Raw genomic sequence first — 23,478 nt, forward strand, 5'->3', positions numbered from 1 at the left:
AAGAGCACTGACTACTTCTTCCAGAGGACCCATGTTGAATTCCCAGCACCCACATGGCAGCTAAGAACTGTAACTCCAAGATCTGACACCCTCATACAGACATACATGCAGGCCAAATACTGATGCATAGAAAGTAAAAATAAATTTAAAAAGGAGTTCAACAATTTGGAACTGGAGTACTAACTTAGTAACTAAGAACGCTGGTTGCTCTTCAAGAGGATCTGTGTGATTTCCAGTACCTACATAATGTCTGATAGCTTCCTATAACTAATTCCAGGGAATCTGATCTCTTCTAATCTTTAGTTTACTGCATGCAAGTGTTACACAGGCGTATATGTAGGAAAAGCACCCATACATGTAAAAAAAAAAAAACCTCAGCAATTTGAAATATACCCAAATTAAAAATGTCTAAAGTCTCTTAACTGTAAAACAACTACAATAAAAATAACTGTTATTATTTTAGAAGGGTTACAGTCAGATCAAAGCAAAATCAAATTAAAAATGTCTAAAGTCTCTTAACTGTAAAACAACTACAATAAAAATAACTCTTGTTATTTTAGAAGGGTTACAGTCAGATCAAAGCAAATTCAAATTCGAGCAGGTTAAGTAGCTCAGTGTCCAAAGTCCGGGACTTAGGATTTTTGATCTACAGAAGTCTTGAGCAGCTCCACTTCTTCCGCCGTGCCCTCCATGGCACATATAGCTTGTCTTGTAGTCTCAGGCTGGCTCCACACCTACTGCTGTCCTCAGTGGTCATCCCACAGTCTGGGCATCTCCATTATGCTGGGGGCTCCAATTGCAACTGAGCCTGTATCTTTGTCAGTGACCTTCTATACTTTCTTGAGGGATACTTCAAGCCTGTCACACAGTGCCAAGCCTCAACTGCTTTCTATAAGCCCTTCATGCCTTCAAAACTAATATCTTGAATATGTGAGCCTCCCCTTTTTTGTACTTTTTTTTTTTTATGAAGTTTGACTTCCAGCCTGAGATGCAGCTTTGGACCTTCTCTGGTCCAAAGATTTCCCCTCGATGATGTTGGTCTCTCATTAATCATAGCTGATTTTTTTTTTAAGTTTTTTTGAGACAGGGTTTCTCTGTGTAGCTTTGGAGAATGTCCTGGAACTTACTTTGTAGACCAGGCTGGCCTCGAATTGACAGAGATATCCACTTGCCTCTGCCTCCTGAGTGCTGGGATTAAAGGTGTGTGCCACCACCATCTGGCTAATCACTGCTGATTTTAAGCCCCAGCTAACTAGCAGTGATTATCTAAAGATTTTATTTCACAGATTAACCCCTCCCCCCACCAGACAGAGTTTCTCTGTATATCCCTGACTGTCCTGGAACTCCCTTTGTAGACCAGGCTGGCCTTGAACTCACAGGTGCACCTGCCTCTGCCTCTTGAGTGCTGGATTAAAGACACACGCCTCTATGCCCAGCCTTACTTTCAGAGAATCTTTATTGAAACTATCACACAAATGGCTCTGATAGGGAGCTTTAAGGGACTCTAAAAGTTCCCTCCGAAACTTCATGGACCAGGCCTGTTATTTACATTTCTCTCAGCTTAGCTTCCAGTGCTCTACAAAACAACCCACTAATCTCTGAGCACTCAACAACTTTACCAGCTCAGAGCTAATCCTATAAATCTTCCACCAAGCAATGTGGTTACATCCATCACAGCAATACCCTGGTCCTGGTACCAATTTCTCTCCTCCTTTGCTTTAGTTGCTGTGATAAACACTGTGACCAAGAGCAACTTGGAGAGGGAAGGGGTTGTTTGGCTCACATGTTCTGATCACAGTCCAATCTTGACGGAAGCCAAGACAGACGCAGGGCAGGATCCTAGAGGCAGGAGCTAAAGCGAAACCACAGAGGAAGACTGCTCACTGACTCAGTTTCCATGACTTGATCATTTTGCTTTCTTATTCATCCTAGGTCTGCCTGTCCAGAAATAGTACTACACGCAGTATGCTGGGCCCTTACACATTAGTCAAGAAAATGTCCCACAGACTTACCTACAGGACAATCTAATGGAGCATTTTTTTCAATTGAGATTCCTTAGCAGATGCTCCTCGATTGAGTCAGGTTGACAAAAAACAAACAGACAAAAAACCTAACTGGTTTTTGGGACAAACAGTTCTGCTTGCTTAAGGTAGACCTGCAATTTAATGTAAAGTGTTTAGTTCAATCCCTAACAGAAGAAGACAGACAGAGTGGGACACACTTGGAATTCAACAACTTGAAAACATTATAGCAGGAGAATTGGGAGTTCAAAGTTATCCTTGACATAATAGTCATTTGAGGAATCTGAGCTTCCTAAGACCTTTGTCTTGAAGGGGGATAAGAGGAAATAAGTAGGTAGCTAGGTGCTGTGATGGGGTCTTTCAGCTTCTAAAAGGTTAAGACAGCTGGGCAGTGGTGGCACATGCCTTTAATCCCAGCACTCGGGAGGCAGAGGCAGGCGGGTCTCTGTGAGTTTGAGGACAGCCTGGACTACAAAAGCTAGTTCCAGGGCAAGCTTCAAAACTACAGAGAAACCCTGTTTCGAAAAAACAAAACAAAAAAAAAGACAAAGCTAGCATAGTAGGATCCAGTGTCAGATATTTATGTACTGATAGCTGCTATTATGTGGATGGACTTTGAGAACTTTAAGCTAAATGAAAGAAATATGAATTCATTAATATGAAATGCTAGGTAATTTTTAGAAAGTGGTTGCTAGGAGTAAGGAATGATGGTGTTTACTTAATTGGAACTAGATGGTACCAGTTGGAGGGCATTGTGAATGTACTTAATGTGATTGAATTCTATTCTTGAAAATGATTATAATGGTACACTTTATGTTGTCCATACACAACATAATAAGAAAGATGTGAAACCTTCTAATACTCTCAGAACCTGGTCGTTGTCATAGCCCACTACAGACAGGTACTATACAGACCTGTACTATAGTAATCAATGCTAGGATGAATTTCATTTACTGGGGTAATATTTTGCTGCATGCTATTCTGTGTGGCCTTGGTGGTACCCAGTGAGTCTGAAATCTTTGAGGGTGCTGCTGCATGCAGAGTAATCGTGCAGCACTTCTGGGTGTAGTGTAGGGTTCAATTTATGCTTCAAATTGCACATGCAAGTGTTGGTAATTGTTTTGGATTTTCTCTTATTTCAGTTTGGGCATGAATGCCCTAGATGGCATGGCTGGCCTTCATAACCTAGAACTGTATATACCCACGTTGGTCTTAGTTGGCTGCTGTCCTTCTTTCTGTCCTCTTAGCTCTTGAATTACAGTTGTGTAACCCTCTTGGCATGGGTACTCATTTTTGATCATGAAGACTCTTTTATTGATGTTTCTCAGGACTCTAGAGAAAGTAAATTTTCTCTCTCTCTCTCTCTCTCTCTCTCTCTCTCTCTCTCTTAGTGTTTTTCCATGAATTTCACAATCAAGGGCTATGATTAGATTGAAGTCACTCCAAGCTCTGTTGTTGGGGACTTCACATCTACCTGTGCTCTTGCCAGTTTAGTCTGGTGAAGTTTCACTGTGTGCTTTGAACACACGAATAATGAAAAAAATGTTGCTTGGACAATATTTAGTTTCTTGTGTGTGTGTGTGTGTGTGTGTGTGTGTGTGTGTGTGTGTGTGCGCGCACACAAAAGTCTGGAAGTTCATGTGTAACAGAAGACACAATGGGTGTTGGTCCTCGACCTTTTACCTTGGGCCTGGGTCTCTGTTTGCTGCTCTAGGCAGGCTGGCCTACAAGCCTTTGGGGGAGTTCTCTTGTTTCTGCCTCCAGTCTTCCTGTGTGACCCAGCCTGGGTCACAGACGTATGCTATGATGCCTAGTTTACATGGGTTCTGGATACTCAGATTGTCTACCTGAGCAGCCTTGTCAGTCCCATTTTTAATTTATTATAGTCAAGGTGGATGCCTGGTGGGTTTCATGATGAAAATCATCCTGAAAAATCACTGTCTGTGTTTTTCCCATTAGTGGTGCTTGTGGGGAGGTAAAAATGGCTTTTGAGCGGAGAACTTGCAGGAAAGTAGCCATAAAGATCATCAGCAAACGGAAGTTTGCTCTCGGCTCATTGAGAGAAGCAGTAAGTACCCATGTTACCCATGTTTATAGCTGCCTGGGTCTTCGCATTTCCTCATAACTTCCTTGAGGAACCCTGGAGCATGATTCAGTTTCAGGAAGACTTTATAGCTGAGATATAGTACTTTTTTCTCCTTGGTTTTTCAAGACAGGGTTTTTCTGTGTGGCCCTGGCTGTCCTGGAACTCGCTTTGTAGATCAGGCTGGCCTCAAACTCCCAGAGAGCCGCCTGCCTCTGTTTCCTGAGTGCTGTGATCAATGGTGTGTGGCACCTCCTGGCTGTACTTTACTCTCAGCACTGATTTTGAAAGTATTTGTTAAAATGGCAACTCCTTATTAACTGTAATGTATCATTTTGCCTCACTCTACAAGTTATGTGGTGATTACTTTTTATTCCAAAAACCTTTTTTTTTTTTGAGATAGGGCTGTCTCACAGCCCCAGCTGGCCTTAAACTTATGGAGTGAGTCTGGCCTATGCCTATACCTCCTCTGGAGTGCTAGGCATATACTCCCATCTTGACAGAGGGAGCTTATTAATGCTCTTATTAATTAACCTTTAAATAATTTTTACTATTTGATGACAGCAAAGGAGAGTAACTGTCTGTTTCCCTAGGCCCTGCTGATCCCATTTGCTATGAAAGGATTCAGGTGTTTGCAAAGAGTCGGCTAGCCTTTGCCTGATGTGATTCAGCTCTGAGGTGTGAGCTGAACTCTATACACATGTTCTGGATGTTACCAGACAGGTTTAAACAGGTTCTTAAAGACGTCACTGAGGAGCAGTGGTTCCGACTTCCTCATAATTTATGCAGATAAGAATTCTTTGCTTGGGGCTGGAGAGATGGCTCAGTGGTTAAGACCACTGACTGCTCTTCTGGAGGTCCTGAGTTCAATTCCTAGCAACCATATAGTTGCTTCGCCATCTGTAATAAGATCTGATGCCCTCTTCTGGCCTGTAGGCATACACAATAAGTAAATACTTCTTTAAGAAAAAAAAGAATTCTCTGCTTGATTGTTGAGGTAATTCCCAATTCTTTGCTCTTTGGCAAATGGCAATGACTGAGTTTGTTATAGAAACACATTTTTAAAAAAGTTATTTTCAAGACAGGGTTTCTCTTTGTAGTCCTGTCTGTCCTGAGACTTGCTCTGTAGCCTAGGCTGGCCTCACACTCAGATCTGCCTGCCTCTACCTCCTGAGTGCTAGGATCAAAGGTGTGCACAATCAGTGCCCAGCTTAGAAACATTTTTATCAAACTCAGAGACTTATGAATGCCAAACAAGTACTGTACCACTGAGATAACATTTCCAATTCTCAGCTACAGATTTTCGAATGTAAATTATTCTTATGTAACAGCTATTTATCACTTTTCTGTTCACATTTACTGAATGAGTGAAGTAGCCAAACGTGTTGTTTTTTTATACATAATGTGACACAGTAAATAAAAGGTAGGACCCAGTCACCCCTTCCTTCCCAACCAGCTGTTTCTGGCTTTAACATTCTTCAAATTGTTTTTCCCTAGATAATTCTATTCTTACACGGCAATAGGAATTTCCGGTCTGTGGTCACTTTGTTATAGACATGATTCTGGATTTGCCTCCTGTTTTTGGGGGGGGGGGGAGTTGATAAAAACTTAGAACCAATCTTTACTTCTTAATTGTTCTCTTCCATTCATTGTACTCTGTGGGACCTCTTAGTTGGTAGAACCTCCCACCCCAGCCCTACAATGTAATAATGAGTGTGGGAGCTGAGAGGGAAAGGCTGAATTTAAAAATTTTAAATCTGGGGGGCTGGAGAGGTAGCTCAGTGGTTAAGAGCACACTGTTCTTCCAGAGAACCTGGGTTCAGTTCCCAACACTCACAGCTCACAGCCATCTACACTCCCAGTTCCAGGGGGCTCAGCACCTCACACAGATATTCAAGTTTTCAACTCGAACTTGTCCATGTTGGGTTTCATGATCTAAGTTAATGAAGATGACTGACCAGGTCTCTTCCTCTCACACAGATATACATGCAGGCAAAACACCAATGCATAAAAATAAAAAATAGAGAAAATATGTATTTAAAAATCTTTAATCTGGGCTTCTTGTACAAAGTCCATTTTACATAAATATGTAATTTTGTGTCATCTGTATGAAAAGAGGCTTGTTTGTAACTCAGGCAGTCTTTACTTAGGATGAACTGTAAATATTATTATTAGAATACTAACCATTGCAATTATTATTATTAATGAACTGTCATGTTATCCTTTTTAAGGACATGGCTCCCAGTGTTGAAACGGAAATAGAAATTTTGAAAAAACTAAATCATGTAAGTATTACTATCACTTATAGAAACTTGTCTCAAAATATGGGACATGTACATAGCATGTCTGTAGGAGGTTAGTGTTGACCTGGGCATCTGAATGCACACACGACCAAGCTCTTTTTTTAACCTTGCAAGAGTTTTACTTAAAGCTTGTGAAAATATAATCCTCTGTAAAGGCTTCATTACCTCATGATTCAACAAAATCTTATAGAGATTAGTGATCATATTTGTAAAGAAAATGAAAGTTTTAGTATGGTTAATCACACCTGAAAATTTGGCACTTTTAAGCTTTTTATTTGGAGTAATTTATTTAAATCTATGGTGTGTGAGAAGTGAATGAAGTCCTATCATTTTATCTTGTCTCATTCCTAGGTGTGGGAGTCTGGTTGGGAGTCTTTTTTTCTCAGGATCAATGTGTCTGTGGAAGATGAGAAGGGCTGTAGTGTGCTCGTTTGGTCCTGTCTTCCCTTTGCTAGATCTTTCAGTGTCTTCATCAGTTTTTGTGTCCCTGTAGGGGCTGGAGTCAACTTGACCCAAATCTGGCCTATTCTCACTTTTACCCTCCAAACAGAAGAGTTTCTGTTTTCTCTCTTTCATCTCCTCACATCCCTCCAAGTACTTGAAGCTCTTTTTATTCTAAATTACTGCCTTTGACACAGTACCTCACTGCCTGTTTACAACTCAGTGGCCAGTCCTCTTGGCTGTCCTCTGTTGGATTTGCAGCTTCTTCCTGTCCTGCTCTCTCTTCCCTTTCCTTTTTCTTTCCTTCTGCCTTGTCTCCTCCTCCCCTACCTCCTCTCCTGCTCTTTCATTTTATTCTTTTGCTGTTGTTTGGAGACAGCCTTGCACTGCTGCCCTGGTTGGTCTGGGAATACTGTGCTCACATGACCCTTCCATCTCTGTCTCTTGAGTGAGTTTGTTTCTGTTCCTTGTAACAGGAACTGGCTGAATTGACTTGGCTGGGCTCTGATTCCTGGCTCAAGCAATCTTCCTGCTGCAGCCTGCTTTGCCAGTTTTGTTTTGTAAAACACATTCAGTGCTGGCAAAAAGGCTCAGAGGTTTAAGGTACTTGCTACTAAGTCTGACCATCTTAGTTGGATCCCTAGGAACCACAAGAGGAAGGAGAAAATCAGCTCTCACAAGTTCTCCCCTGATCTCCACACATGCTCTATGGCATGCATAGATACAGATAGACACATGTAATTAAATAAACAAACAAGCAAACCAATCCATACATCCCATCTCCCTAAGTATTTTACTGGTTGTTTTGATCCTTTTTAAAGCAGAAGTCTCACCTTAGCACTCATCAGCGTTTCCAAGGTCTTACATGCTGCGAGGCAGTGGGGCCTCCACTGACTGTCTTGTCACAGTTCACTGCAGGAAGGCCCCCTGGATTCAGATCAGCAGTTATGATGAGACTTGCTTTGATAGAAGAATGCTATGGTGAGTTTCACCACCCTCTTAATCTCAAACCTGGAAGTAGTATAGGCTGTCCAGTTCTCACATGATCACAATCCTTTATTTTGATTGATACTCACCCAGTCTGGTTCTTATCCCTATCACTGAACTTGGCTGTCAATTGTGCTTTCTAAGTGGAAAATCATAAGTGTGCATTCTAGAGTATCTAAACCTGTTCTTCCCTGCCCACTGTGTTCTCTGTCCCCTGTGCTGATACTTGGTCATAAACTAGAGGCCATGCTTGGAAGGTCTTCTACAATGGGGAAGATCTAATCATGAAAGTTTCCTTCCATTGTCCATGCTTCCAATCCTGGAGCTGTATGGGTCTGGTGTCTGGTAATATAATTCGGTTTCCTCCCTAGCTTTCTTCTTTGTCGATGAGAAAAGGTCTCATATTGCAGGCTGGCCTTGAACTTGTTTTATAGTTGAAGTTAACCTTGAATTCTTGATTTTCCTTCCTTGCCCTCCTAAGTGCTAGGATTACAAATTAGCTTCATGATCTCTGGTTGTGTGTCCTTCACTCTTGTGCTAGGATTGGATTTCTTGCCCTCCTAAGTGCTAGGATTACAAATTAGCTTCATGATCTCTGGTTGTGTGTCTCCTTCACTCTTGTGCTAGGATTGGATTTCAGGTCTCAGACATGCTGTGAAAATTCCCCACCACCATTCTGCTGCTGGCTTATGCATGGTTCTTGTCAGGTTGCTTGAGTCCTGTTCTGGACAAATGAAGAAGGCTGGGAGGGCCTGCTGTCACTCTTAGGTAGGCCCATATGCACACATGAATTTTCCTTTGCTGATTGATAACTGAGTGTTCTCTCTGAAGAGTCAGATACGTTTCTTCAGCCTTCTCCTGTACTTGACTCAGATAAGGGTTCAGTGCCTGGTCTTTGTCCTCCTGAGACCTCAGTTTCTGAGTTTTGAGGTTTCCTTTTTGGAGTGTCTCACTTCTCTCTTCTTCTCTGTTTTAGCCATGCATCATCCAGATTAAAGATGTTTTTGATGCAGAAGATTATTACATTGTTCTGGAGTTGTAAGTAGTAACTTTGTTTTCTTTCATTTTGTTTTGGTTTTGGTTTTTTGAGACAGGATTTCTCTGTGTAGATTTGGAACCTGTCCTGGAACTTGTTCTGTAGACCAAGCTGGCCTCGAACTCATAGAGTGCTGAGATGAGAGGCATGTACCATTGCCGCTCAGCAGGTAGTAGTAACATTTTAAATATGTGTTTCTGTGTAAGTCTTATAAGCCAAGCAAAGAAGTGAATGCAGACCTGCCTTTGTCATGCTGGGACTCTTAATGGAGATGTGTTAGTGGGGTCACTGTGCGTGTGTGTGTGTGTGTGTGTGACTTCTAAAGCCCTTCTAACGACAGGTATGAAGGGATTGAGACCCTGTATCTGAGGCCTGAGATTGAGCTTTATTTTGTACAGGACAAGCTGATTGCCCTTGGAAGGAGTTCATTTCTCCTCCCTGACTCTCATTTTCTGAGTGTTGAATGTGAATAACAATTGTACTCTAGCTTGTAGACGTCTGAAAAGGATTAAATGGTTTGAGGGTTGGAAGCCCTTCAGGATACTGACAGATGTGGATATTCAACATGAGTCCAATTTATCATTACTCTGAAGATATCTGCCTGTGTGGACTATTCTTGAGAACCGTGAGACCTGGCTACATGGTATCTCTTGATGTCTTTTCATATCTTCAAATTTCTTGTCATTCCTGGAAGTGGACTGCTGTATGTCTGTTCTTGTATAAACTTGTGTGTTTCTGGGAGCAGCTGTTGAGTCAGACAGGGAATGTTGTGCTCATAGTTGGCAAATGATGCCCATGAGAGTGGCCATTAAGATTATGATTGGGAGAGCACGATGTCTCATTGAATAAAGCACCTGCTGCCAAGTTTGAGGACCTGAGTCTGATCTGTAGGCCCCAAATGCTGAAAAGAGAGAACTGATTCTTGTAAGTTGTCCTTTGACCTTTACGTTTAAGACATGTTGCACATGTGCTTTACACACACACATCCAGCAGTAGTGTGTGTGTACATATTATTTATAGAAAGGCTGAAAACATGGCTCAGTGGTTAAGAACACTGATTGCTCTTCCGGAAACTTTGGGTTCAATTCTCAGCACCTGCACGAGTTCAGGTAACAAATTAATAATAGTAGTAACAATATAATCAATGGTCACTGCTGCTTGTTAAAGCCTTGCTGTGAGCCCAGTATTGCTGTCAGTGTTTCCCTTGAATGGACTTATCTATCTTTCATAACGCTCCTACAAGTTCCAGTGGGTTACTGCTTCACTGTTGACGTTTCCTCATTGAACATCTGCATTGTGCCATGCTTTTTACCTGCACCAGTAGTTCTGCTCTGTGGGTGGACTCAAACCTAGGGTCTTGCACATGGTAGGCACATGCCCTCCCTACATTCTCAGCCCTCACTTAATACTCTTTTTTTTTTTTTCTTGAGGTGGAGTCTCATGTAGCCCACTTTGGTATTAAATGCTTTGTGTAGCTCAGGATCTCCTTGAATGTACCAGCCTCTTTTTTCTGAGTACTGGGCTTATAGATAATGTACCACCAATTATGTCTTTATTTGACATCAGTTATCGTGGGTAGGATTAAAGATGTGGGCCAGCCAGTTGTGGTGGCGCACGCCGGTAGGATTTGCTGAAGGAGGCAGAGGCAGGAGGGTCACGAGTTCGAGGCCAGCCTGGGCTATACATATTTTGGGCTGGAGAGATGGCTCAGCTGTTAAAGGCTAGGCTCACAACCAAAATATAAAGATGTGGGCCACCACCACCTTGCTGGAACCAGACTTTTGAAAGTTCCCAAAGAAGTCATGCTATTCCACTTTTTCTTCTTTTCTAGCTGGGGCATCTGACTGTGGATGAGACTTTTAATAGCTCATTAATTTGTTAGAAGATTTATTTTATATTATTTTTAAGTTTGTGTGTGTGTGTGTGTGTGTGTGTGCATGTGTGTACACATGACTGCCAATTTGCTCAGAGAGGTCAGAGGTGGGCTTTGCTTCCCTGGAGCTGGAGTTACAGGCACTTGTGAGTTAGGCACGGAGAGGTGAGTGAATGAGGGCATGACCGCTCCGAGGTATGGTTGAGGAGAAGGTTTATTGTAGACATAAGGGAGAGCACAGCGAAAGGCATCTGGAAGAGTTCAGAGCTGGGGGAGAAGTAGCATAATAAACCAGGCTATGAGAGAAGAGAGAAATGAAGAGAAGGAGAGAGGAACAAGAAAGAGCAAGGAGGAGAGCCAAGAGAACCAAGCGAGCACATGGCCCAAAAGGCAGGGAAGATATGGGAAGCCCAGAAGCTGCAGAAGTTTAGAGGAGGGGATAGGTTGAGAAGAGCTGAGGGGACCCTTGGGGATTCAGTGAGCCTTAACAACTGAGCCATTTCTCTCAGCCTTCAAGATTATTTATTTATTTGTTTGTTTTGAGGCAGGGTATCATGTATCTCTGGCTAGCCTGGGGCTTACTATGTAGACCATAACAGGGTGGCCTTGAACTCTACCTGAGTGCTGGGATTAAAGTCAAGCCCTACAACGCTCAGTCAAGCGCATTAATTTTAAAAGTTATGTGAAGACTGGATAAAAGTGACCTGTGCTTTAGTGCTAGAGTTCCAGGCCAGGGCCTTTACTTGTGAGGCATGCGTTCATGCGCGCGCGCGCACACACACACACACACACACACACACACCATTTTGCTGAGCTAGATGCGTTTGTTTCTTTTGTGCTGTGCCTCCACAAGTGAAGGTCCCTCTTTGTTTGTGTTTCAGGATGGAAGGTGGGGAGCTCTTCGACCGGGTGGTGAACAAACGCCTGAAGGAAGCAACCTGCAAGCTCTATTTCTACCAGATGCTTTTGGCTGTGCAGGTGAGAGAAGCCCTCTTGTGGTTGGCAAGGACATCTTCTAGGAGAAAATGCCTGTCCCCGTGACTCAGATGATCAAATGCTACTGGGAGTGTGAGAGACAGTAAGAAAGAGAAGTAAAGAAATGACCTGGTGCCATAGCCTGGAATCCCGGCTACTTGGGGAGGTTAAGGCATGAGTCTCGTTCAAAGCTAGCTTAGACAATTTAGAGAGACCTTGTTTCGAAATGAAAGTGGAAAACACTTCAGAGGTAGAGTGCTTGCCTACCATGGACAAAGTCATCTCAGAAAAACAAAATCTATATAGCCCCGTCTATGTTTTTGACTTGGAGGGCATGTGTTTGGTATAAAACAATGGTCCTGCCTCTCTTTTTGTACAGTACCTTCACGAAAATGGGATTATACATCGGGACCTAAAGCCAGAGAATGTTCTTTTGTCTTCTCAAGAAGAGGACTGCCTTATCAAGGTGGGAACTTTTCATTCACTCTGTTGCCACCGCTGTATATTTCTTTTCAAAACTGTCCTTTAATTTATTACATAAAAAAATAGGTATATCTAAAGGTTGAGAATCTGAATTTCCCATACTTAACGGTTATTGCTGAGGTCACACCATATTCTACCAATCTAAGGAGCGCTTATTGAGCTCTGTGTATACAAGCCACTTCTGTGTTCAGAGAGGAAGGGTCTGAATGGACCTTCGAGTCATGGATTCCGCCTTCTCAGCCTAACCTCACTTTAGAATCTCCCGTTAGAATTACTAGACAAAAACTAACAAGAAGACCCCAAAATTCGAGGGTGAGAACAGGTGCATTTCTCCCTACTTCCCAAGCTTTCCAGATGTTCCATGGTGTAGTTTAATTTAAGGGTTTTGGGTCTAAAAAATATGCCTAAGTATTAAGGGTCCTAATGTGTTTGTGGCAGGGCTTATGCAGTTTTTGTTAAGGTTATAATGATGGAAAAATCTTGGTTCTCAGGTTCCTGGGCCCAGGGATTTTCTTTTAAGCAAAATTAAATGCTTTGCAAAGATATGAAACTGTACATTTTGGTTTAATGGAGGGTGTGTGACTAATAGCTAATCCATGTTTCTTGGGAATGATTGGCTGTGATTGTGTTTGGATTTTGTTTGTTTCCTTTATAATTTTAGATCACTGATTTTGGACAGTCAAAGATTTTGGGGGAGACATCACTGATGAGAACTTTATGTGGTACGCCGACTTATCTGGCTCCTGAGGTCCTTGTCTCCAATGGGACTGCTGGGTACAGCCGTGCGGTAGACTGCTGGAGCTTAGGAGTTATTCTTTTCATCTGGTAGGAAACATTTTCTGTTTCACAGTCTAGTTGGATGAGGGCAGATGGAAGCTGTACCTGTGTCTGGGTAGAGAGCTTCTGTTTGATTTAGGTCATTTTTAAATCATTGATTCAAGGAAAAACTGATTTTTCTCAATGCTGAAAAGACCTGTGTATCCAAATGGCACTAAGAATGCCACTTGATCTTTTTTCCTTTCTTTCTCTGCCAATATTAAGCCTTAGTGGGTATCCGCCTTTCTCTGAGCATAAGACTCAAGTGTCACTGAAGGATCAAATCACCAGTGGAAAATACAACTTTATTCCTGAAGTCTGGACAGATGTTTCAGAGAAGGGTATGGACACAAAAGAGTTTTACTGAATATGGGTGTTTTTTTGGTGGGAGTTTCTTCTCAAACTCCGTGTTTTTTTCTCCTGTCTGTTTTGTTCCATTGCTTTGCACCATTTGAAGGGAAGAAGATATTATTAAGAGCCTGGGATTTTGAGACTGAGATGAACTCCTAAGTCTGGTATTTGTTAGTTTTTTGACCTTAGGCAAGTTACTTAACTTTTTGGTTCTCCATTTTCTTTATTTGTAAATAAGTGATCAATAGCCCTGACCTTAAAGATTTTGTGTGAGGTTTAATATAACATACACAAGGGCCTGCTACCCATTCAAGTGTGCAAAATAACTTTTAATAACAAACATTTCTTAGAGTAAGAAGAGTGGAAAAGTTTAATGTCATCAGTTAGCTGTATTTTATAATTTAAAAGTGCACCTTTGCAACTTTCTGGAGAAAAAGTAGGTGAAGACTAAATGTCCAATAGTATAACATAGGTGATAGTGTTAAATATCAGGGATTCCAGAAGGAATATTGCTGCAGCTTGCAAGCTAGGCTTTGGCTGTTGCTGGCCTGTGGGGTTGGGCTTTATTTTCACATGCCTAGAAGAGAACTAGTTTCTGGTCTTACCATCAAGCAATGGGATGCAGAGTTGGTGCATCCTGAGTATCTTATAACTGGGTAGAAGTTCAGTTTTAATTAGCCTAAACTCGATTACAGCAACAAGAAAGGAAAGAAGAAGCCCAAAAATTGTGATGTCCCAGCAGGGAGTAATGGGCTATATTCTTATCCAGAAGGTTCCACTTCTCTGCGTTCAGAGAGGGAGGGACTTGAAGAGCTCTCTCCACCAAATCGGCTGACTTCTTACTGCTCTTCTCTCTGACTGGTGATCTGTAGTTCTGACATAGTTTAAAAACACAGGTGGAATGTATTCATTTTTTTTTTTCATTATGATTTTCCCAATTTTCTGCTTTCTTAGCTCTGGACCTTGTCAAGAAACTGTTGGTTGTGGATCCAAAATCTAGGTTTACCACTGAGGAAGCCTTGAATCATCCATGGCTACAGGTGGGTGTGTGAGGCAATGCATGTTTGCCTAAAATTAAGGGGAGTCCTGAACTGCGTAAGTGAGGTGAGGCTGAGGGTCACACACAGTCTCTGTTTTTGGATTCATTTATGTAAGTGTTTTCAATTTGATTGTAGGTATAGTGTGTGTGTAAATGGTTTTCAATCAGGATACACGTGTGGAGGAGGGAAAGAAGGAGGAAGAGATGAGGGGAGGTAAGGAGGGAGGTTGAATGGATTTGTGTGTGTGTTTGGGATGTCAGCTCCTTCCTTGCAACTCATACATAGCTCCTGGATGAACAAGCTCACTTCATGTTAGGTTCTGGTTCCATTTGGCTGCCTTGACATTGCAGCATAATCCTTTGAGAGCTTGGTCTTCCTCAATGCCCAGCTGTCTCCTTTTTCTGCTCCTCCTCTACCAGGTGGAGTGGGCTGGGCTGTGTTCCAGCCATTTTTCACCTTCAATCAAGAAATCTGGGGCAGGTCCAGGAAGGCAGTCTCCCTGAGGGAACCCAGTCACTTCCTGAGCCAGGTGGTTATGTTTTAAAGGGTCTCACTCTTGTTCCTAGTGAGCCAGCATGCCCTTAGTGCAGGTTGTCACCTGCACCCTTTTAGTTTGCATGATGTCTGTGTTCACACATCCCTGTTGCTGTGAGATTTTTGTGCCAAGCTCATTCAAAGCTGCTGTCAGAGTGTCTATGACTTTGGGAGATTAATTGCTGGCTTGGAGTTAATTAACCAGAGTATCTAGCAGTATCTACCAGTATTCTGGTAGATGTGATTCTGCTGCTCAGCGTGGCCACACTTTGCTATGAATTCCTTATGGCTTCTGTTTGGGCCTGGGTGACGTTACCTTCCGTGGTTCTCTGTTCCCAGGACACCTTGAAAAAGCAAGTGTCCCTGTTAGTCTTCTGGGACTCCAGAAGATTGTCCACTTTCTCACTTGTAATTCTCCAAACCTAAGTTTTGATCAGACCAGCTTAAGTTGATAACAACAAATCCTCAAAAGAAAGACAGTGACTGGTTGGATCACCAGGCCCAGCACCAAACCTGGGGACCTGAGTTTGATCCCCAGTACACATGGTGGAAGGAGAGAACTGATTACTGAAATTGTCCTCTGACTCCACACATGTGCACATAAGATAAATAAGCAAAAAATGCAATAAAATATTAAGAAAAAAGAGGAAGATGGGGGGGAGGAAAAAGAAAAAACAGATAGATGTGTTTTGGATGTTGCCCTGTAAACATTTTCCTCCTAGAATAAATCTTTCAGATGATTTAGTGTTTGCTAGATCACACAGATCTGAAAACAGCAAGGGCCTTGGAGACCAGGAGTTTGGAAACAAAGGTGTCACTACATGTGGGGTTTTAACTTTGATGAAAAAGAGAAACCCACTCCTTGGCTCCTTTCACATGCTTTAATAGGGGGGCAGCTTCTGGGATCCAAGTGGAGGCAGACACACCGTGTTGTGTTTCTGTGTTAACATTCAAATAGTTAGGCCTAGCAACGGGGATTTGTATTTGTCTGAGATGCATGAGTCAACATAACCCATTTTGTTTGTACTTCTGTCTCAAAAGAAATCTGTTATGCACAAACAAGAAAACATGAAGCATGGCTCTGCCCTAATCTTTTTTTTTAAGTTGATATTTATTGAGCTCTACATTTTTCTCTGCTCCCCTCCCTGCCTCTCCCCTCCCGATTCAACCCTCCCCAAAGGTCCCCATGCTCCTAATTTACTCAGGAGATCTTGTCTTTTTCTACTTTCTACTTCCCATGTAGATTAGATCTATGTAAGTCTCACTTATGGTCCTCATTGTTGTCTGAGTTCTCTGGGATTGTGGTTTGTAGGCTGGTTTTCTTTGCTTCATGTTTAAAAACCACCTATAAGTGAGTATATGTGATAATTGTCTTTCTGGGTCTGGGTTACATCACTCAAAATAATGTTTTCTAGCTCCATCCATTTTCCTGCAAAATTCAAGATTTTTTTTTCTGCTATGTAGTACTCCATTGTGTGAATGTACCACATTTTCCTTATCTATTCTCCAGTTGAGGGGCATTTAGGTTGTTTCCAGGTTCTGGCTATGACAAACAAAGCTGCTATGAACATAGTTGAGCACATGTCCTTGTGGCATGATTGAGCATCCTTTGGTTATATACCCAAAAGTGGTATTACTGGGTCTTGAGGAAGGTTGTTTCCTAATTTCCTAAGAAATTGCCACACTAACATCCAAAGGGGCTGTACCAGCTTGCATTCCCACCAGCAATGTAGGAGTGTTCTCTTTACCCCACAACCTCTCCAGCATAAGTTGTCATCATTGTTTTTGATTTTGGCCATTCTTACAGGTGCAAGACAGTTTTGATTTGCATTTCTCTGATGACTAAGGATGTTGAACATTTCCTTAAGTGTCTTTTAGCCATTTTAGATTCCTCTGTTGAGAGTTCTCTGTTTAGGTCTGTACTCCATTTTTTATTGGGTTATTATATTATATTGTTCTTTTGATGACCAATTTCTTGAGTTCTTTGTATATTTTAGAGATCAGACCTCTGTCTGATGTGGGGTTAGTGAAGATCTTTTCCCATTCTGTAGGCTGTTGTTTTGTCTTGGTGACCATGTCCTTTGCTTTACAGAAGCTTTTCAGTTTCAGGAGGTCCCATTTATTAGTTTCTCTCAGTGTCTGTGCTACTGGGGCTATATTTAGATGTGGTCTCCTATACCATTGCGTTCAAATGTACTTCCCACTTTCTCTTCTATAAGGTTCGGTGTGGCTGGCTTTATTTTGAGGTCCTTGATCCATTTGAACTTGAGTTTTGTGCGTGGTGATAGATATGGGTCTATTTTCATTATTCTACATGTTGATGTCCAGTTATGTCAGCACTACTTGTTAAATATGCTTTCTTTTTTTCATTTGATATTTTTTTCCTTATTTATTTATTTAAAGAATTTCCACTTCCTCCCCTCCTCCCAACATCCTCCTGCTCCCCCCACTCCCTCTTCTTCCTCACCAGTCCCAAGAGCAGTCAGGGTTTCCTGCCCTGTGGGAAGTCCAAGTTCCTCCCCTCTCCCTCCAGGTCCAGGAAGGTGAGCATCCAAACAGACCAGGATCCCAAAAAGCCAGTACATGCAGACAAAACAAGACCCAGTGCCATTGTCAATGGCTTCTCAGTCAGCCCCCATGTCAGCCACATTCAGAGAATCCGGTTTGATCACATGCTCCTTCAGTCACAGTCCAGCTGGCCTTGGTGAGCTCTCATTCGATCAGTCTCCTTGTATCAGTGGGTGAACGTACCCTTCGCGGTCCTGACTTCGTTTTTCATGTTCTCCCTCCTTCTGCTCTTCATTTGGACCTTGGGGGCTCAGTCCAGTGCTCCAATGTGGGTCTCTGTCTCTATCTCCATCCATCATCGGATGAAGGTTCCTACTGGTTCTGCCTTCCTTGCTCACGTTCTCCCTCCCTCTGCTTCTCATTTGAACCTAGGGAGTTAAGTCCAGTGTTCCAATATGTGTCTCTGTCTCTATCTCCATCCTTCGCCAGATGAAGGTTCTGTGGTGACATGCAAAATATTCATGAGTATGGCTATGGGCCAAGGCCAGTTCAGGCACCCTCTCCTCTGCTGCCCAGGGAACAATCTGGGGACCTCTCCTTGGGCCTGGGAACCCCTCCAGAATCAAGTCTCTTGCAAACCCTAAAATGGCTCCCTTAGTTGAGATATAAACTTCCATGCTCCCATAACCATCCTTCCTCCCTCCCCCCATCCCATTCCCCCAAGCCATCCCCAATCCTCCCCCTCTCCCCTCTCCCTAACCATCTCCCCTTACTTCTACCCCTCTCCCCACCGTGCACCCAAGTTTGCCTGGCAATCTTGTCTACTTCTAATATCCAGGAGGATAACTATATGATTTTCTTCAGGTTCACCTTCTTATTTAGCTTCTCTAGGATCACGAATTATGAGTGAGTACATACCATATTCCTCTTTTTGGGTCTGGGTTACCTCACTCAGTAAAGCATTTTCTATTTCCATCCATTTGCATGCAAAATTCAAGATGTCATTGTTTTTTACCGCTGAGTAAAACTCTAATGTGTATATGTTCCACACCTTATTTAACCATTCTTCTATTGAGGGGCACCTAGGTTGTTTCCAGGTTCTGGCTATTACAAATAGTGCAGCTATGAACATAGTTGAACAAATACTTTTGTAGTATGATAGGGCATCTCTTGGGTATATTCCCAAGAGTGGAATTGCTGGGTCCTGAGGGAGGTTGACTCCCGGTTTCCTGAGAAATCGCCACACTGATTTCCACAGTGGCTGCACAAGTTTGCATTCCCACCAACAATGGATGAGTGTTCCCCCCACTCCATATCCTCTCCAACATAGGCTATCATTGGTTTTTTTGTGTTTAGCTATTCTGTCAGGTGTAAGATGGTATCTCAAAGTGGTTTTGATTTGCATTTCCCTGATTGCTAAGGAGGTTGAGCATGACCTTAGTTTAGTTTAGTCCATGACTGATGTGAGAAAAGAGAGGAAGAAGCTCTGAGGAGATGGCTCAATGGATGAGGTGCTTGTCCTACACAAACAAGGAGCTGAGAGGTTGGGGGTGCAGACTTCTCTGAAGCTCACAGTCCAGTCAGCTTGACTGTGCACAGTGGTGGCAGCAAGAGACTCTTTAAGTTCTTAAACATGAGAAAAGATGAGGACTAACATCCAAGGCTGTCCTCTGACCTCCACATGCATGCTATAGCATGTCTGAAGAAGACCTGGTAAGGTTTATTTTAATTATGGATATATGTGTGTGGGTATGTGTTGGTGGAAACTGCTTGTTTGTTTCCTGGCTGCCCAGACCTGAAATAATCACAGAAACTATATTATTTGCAATATAGCTTAAGCATATTTCTACCTAGCTCTTACATCTTAAATTAACCCATTTCTATTATTTTATATTTTACCACGAGGCTTTTTTGCTGGCAAGGTTCTGGTGTGTCTGCCTCTTGCAGTGGCTACATGGTGTCTCATTGACTCTGCTTTCTTTCCTCCTGTATCTGCTTGGCTTGCTCTATTCTTGGCTTGCTCTATTCTGCTAAGGCACTGGCCAATACAGCTTTATTCATTAACCAATAATTCACAGCATATAGAGGGGAATCCCTCATCAGGTTTGTGTAAATGGAGACTTCTTATATCTTAAATTAACCCATTTCTATTAATCTATGAATTACCACGTGATTGTGGTGTACTGGTAAGGTTCCAGAATCTTTCTCCTTTAACAGCTGCATGGTGTATACCTGACTCTGCCTACTTTTTCCCTACAATCAGTTTACTTTTCCCGCTTAGCTCTATTCTGGCCTTCCATAGGCCAAAGCAGCTTTTTATTAACCAATGGTAATAAAATATATTCCTAGCATACAGAGGGGAATCCAACATCATCATCTCTTCTGTCTAAATAAAAAGGAAGGTTTTAACTTTAACATAGTAAAATTACATATATAAAACAGTTATCAGTCAAGAATTTAGTTACAATATTTCTAATATCTAATTTATATTTTATTATAACTAAGGAAAACTATAACTATCTGTCTTTAACTCCATCAAAGACCCACAAGGATATATTACCTAAGTATACAGGAAGTACCTTGTAAGCAACTTTTAAAACTCTATTAACAGAGACATTTCGTTGCCTGGACAGTCACCCAAAGTTCTTCTGTAACATTGGCATCCATCTTCAACCTATAGGCCCATAACATACAGCAGACTTTTCCATGAATTTAGGAATTTGAAAGAATGTCCCATCTATATTGGTTGTTTGTCAGTTACTTTCCTCTGTGTCCTACAGAATATCTGGCAGTTTCTTTTGTGAAGCAGGAATTCTGAAGGACTACCTCATCTTTTTTAGTCCAGCAAAGGTCACTTTCCTGTGGGTCTTGAATGTCCAGTTTACACAGCATACTGTCAAGCAGTCCAAGCATGAGAAGCTTATTGCTCAAATGGCTTATCTTGCCACAAAGATAGCAAACTCCATAAGGTGTTTCTTCAGTGCCCATCATCTCTGAAATAAATTGGTACTGCCAGGAGCAGATGTGTTTCATTGTCATGAATATACCTAAATTAACAAAACATTTCAAATGCCAAATTTTGTAGGTCTTTGGCGTGTTGAAGATTTATCTGTTCAACCGAAATACATCTCTGTATATTTAGAAAACCTAACATAATTAAAAATTTAATTATTTTATGTGACTATTAATCTGTATCTCTTAACTATACATTACACTTTAAATGAGCTGTACAAAACAGGAGCAGAAATACATAAACACAGTGCAACCAAATCAACTTTCAGTTTGTTTCAATAGACCAAGAGCTGTACTAATGCAAAATATTAATTTCTATATCATTTCTTCCCATTTTTTTTTCAAGAAAGATGTTGACTGTGACCATTTAACTATAATCAACCCCCTTTAAATGAAAAGAAACAATCATGGTGGGAACTTGGTGTAATTTTTTTCCAAACTTCTTGCTCTTTGTTAGGTGAAGTATTTTTAGGGTTTTTGGAGACCTTTTAGGGGGTCTTGTTTTATCAAGCCATATTAGCCTAGAAGGAATCCACAGGTTCTCATCTAATGTGGAAACAAAAACAGAATCTCTTTCTAAAACTAATATATCCTTAAACTCAGATTTTGAAGTCAAGATACCTTTAACATATATATGTTGGTTTAGCTTAGCAACCCATACAATGAAATGTCTCTCTGAACTTAGTTCATTCGCTGTCGAAAAATTTAAAGACAACACAATACTATACATAACCCAGACTCTGTGTATTTTCCATTTTTATGTGGATTTTTTACTCTATTACTTTTTAGTATTTATTATTTTTACTCCTTTAATCTATGACTGTACTCTCCTAAGTCTAAGTACATTTATCCAACACTGACCCATTTAGAGGTCTTTTTTTTTTTTGTCTGAATTTGTCTTTATTGTGTATCTATAATTCTGTTCTGACTAGGAGCTCCTCTTAAAATGCTAAGCTAGGACTAACACTGCTGCTTTGCCTGTTGATTTCACCCAGTCCAACATGACAGAGGCATGTTCACCACTCATCACCCCAGCTCCAGGGATGCAGCGGGTCTTTGTCACCATTAAGCAATTTATAGCACGCTGCTCACAAACCCCATTTAAGTGCTCTGTAGTAGAAACTCTTGAAAGAGCCAGAGCCACGTAGCCAGCATAAATCACACAGTTTTTGCTGCTAATGCTGAGTCAGGAAGCCTTCTCTTAAAGGAGCCTTGCCTCTGCTCACCACCAGCAAACAGAGTCTATCTGAAAATATGTGGCTACCAAGAAGCTCCAATTGACTCCCATTTCTGTGGTTCTAGAAGACCTTTCTTGAAAGGTTTTTTGGCTTTATGTGGATGTACATTGCCCTACATTGGGCATCATTATGTAAACAGAGACTGCAGTTTGTTTCCCCGCTGCCCAGGCCCAAATAATTACACAGAAACTATAATTACAACACTGTTTGGCCAATGACCCAGGTGTATTTCTAGCTAGCTCTTACATCTTAAATTATCCCATCTCTATTAATATGTGTATCACTACGAGGCTGTGGCCTACTGGTAAGGTTCTGGCATCTTTCTCCTTCAGCAGTTACAATTTGTCTGCCTGATTTCACCTTCTTTTCTCCTGTATTCAGTTTGGTTTTCTGACCTAGCTCTATACTGGCCTGCCATAGACCAAAGCAGCTTTTTTATTAACCAATGGTAATAAAACATATTAATAACATACATAGGGGAAATCCCAATCAGGTATGTGTACATGTGAGTGCCCAAGCTGTACACACACCCACATCCTGAAAGATTTTTAAAAAAGGAAGAGGAGGAAGTCCAGAGTTCCTTCCAGAGGTATCGTCTAATACTATAACTTTTTCCGTCTGCCCTTAAGGCTCCTTATCCTCCAGTAGCGTTCTTGTTGGGTGCCAAGCATTTAATACATAGGACTTGGGGGCACTTATCTAAATCACAGTGGCATTCCATGTGGTTTTTCTGTTTACTCATTAGTTCCTTCAGAGCACAGGTAATGAATTCATATCTCAAACACTGTTAGGTGCCATGCTATACAGAGCAGTGCAGTACATAGTGGTAGGAACACTTCAGGGGTGATTCTGCATTAAATCCTAAGGCCATGGAGAATGTACTTACAAGGTTGGTACTGTCAAGACAGGTACTCTGTGAGCCACTCAGAGTAACTAATAAGACAGGGATGGCAGAAAGCGCTGCTTCCCATTAGTAGATAGAGAGGAACTCATTATTTGTCCTTTGGTACTGGGAATTTCCCATCTCCACAGAACTGCTCATTTTGGAAGCATTTCATCCTAGATGCCATAGTAGAGATAGAAAAATGTTGTGAGAAAATACACAGGGCTTTGAAATCTGGGTCTGTATTCTGTGCGTACGATTTCTGTCCTACTTTGGTTTCTCTGTTCCTGTGATAAATACCAACTAAACCAACTTAGAGAGGAAAGGGTGTGTTTCATTTTACACTTTCTCATCACAGTCTGTCACTGAGTCCGTCAGGGCAGAAACCCAAGGCAGAATCCTGAAGGTAGGAAGTGAAGCAGAGACTGTAGAGGAGTGGTTTACTGGCTTGCTCTGTGGCTTGTTAGCTTGCTTTCTCATATAAACTAGGACCACCTGCCTAGGGGTGGCACCACCTACATTGGGCTTTTTTTTTCTTCCCATCTCACTCATTAATGAAAAAAAATGCCCTACATAAATGCCCACAGGTTAATCTTATGGAGGCCATTCTTCAATTGAGATCCACTCTTCCAAGATGATTCTAGTGTGTGTGGCATTGACAAAGTCTAACTGGAGCTCATCCTGCCAGTCAGAATGGCTTCAGACATACAAGCCACCTGTCTCCTGAGTGCTTACATCAAAGGAATCCCAGCATAGCTGATGAAGGCAGATTCTGTGATTCAAGGGCTGTCTGCTTTACTTAGTGAGTCCAGTGCAGCCATGGCTACATAGTGAGGCTGTGTGGGTTTGTGCGTATTTGAGTGCAGTGCCTGAGGAGTACAGAGAGAGTAAATC

The 23,478-nt window shown here is 41.8% G+C and overlaps 1 protein-coding gene across 3 annotated transcripts in view; it reads left to right on the forward strand.

Moving 5' to 3' along the window:
- The window catches only part of Chek2 (checkpoint kinase 2), a 44,476-nt gene that overhangs the window by 17,679 nt on the left and 3,319 nt on the right, over positions 1-23,478 (forward strand). For all 3 annotated transcript variants that reach the window (XM_048450798.3, XM_048450807.3, XM_048450816.3), the window contains 8 exons: positions 3,981-4,089; positions 6,336-6,389; positions 8,812-8,873; positions 11,626-11,722; positions 12,099-12,185; positions 12,864-13,027; positions 13,244-13,359; positions 14,324-14,409. In XM_048450798.3, coding sequence (XP_048306755.3) covers positions 3,981-4,089; positions 6,336-6,389; positions 8,812-8,873; positions 11,626-11,722; positions 12,099-12,185; positions 12,864-13,027; positions 13,244-13,359; positions 14,324-14,409 — 775 coding nt within the window. The remainder of the gene's footprint in view (positions 1-3,980; positions 4,090-6,335; positions 6,390-8,811; positions 8,874-11,625; positions 11,723-12,098; positions 12,186-12,863; positions 13,028-13,243; positions 13,360-14,323; positions 14,410-23,478) is intronic.

This window comes from Myodes glareolus, chromosome 2 (assembly GCF_982192425.1).
Source record: "Myodes glareolus chromosome 2, mMyoGla1.1, whole genome shotgun sequence".
In the NCBI taxonomy this organism is placed as follows: Eukaryota; Metazoa; Chordata; class Mammalia; order Rodentia; family Cricetidae; genus Myodes; species Myodes glareolus.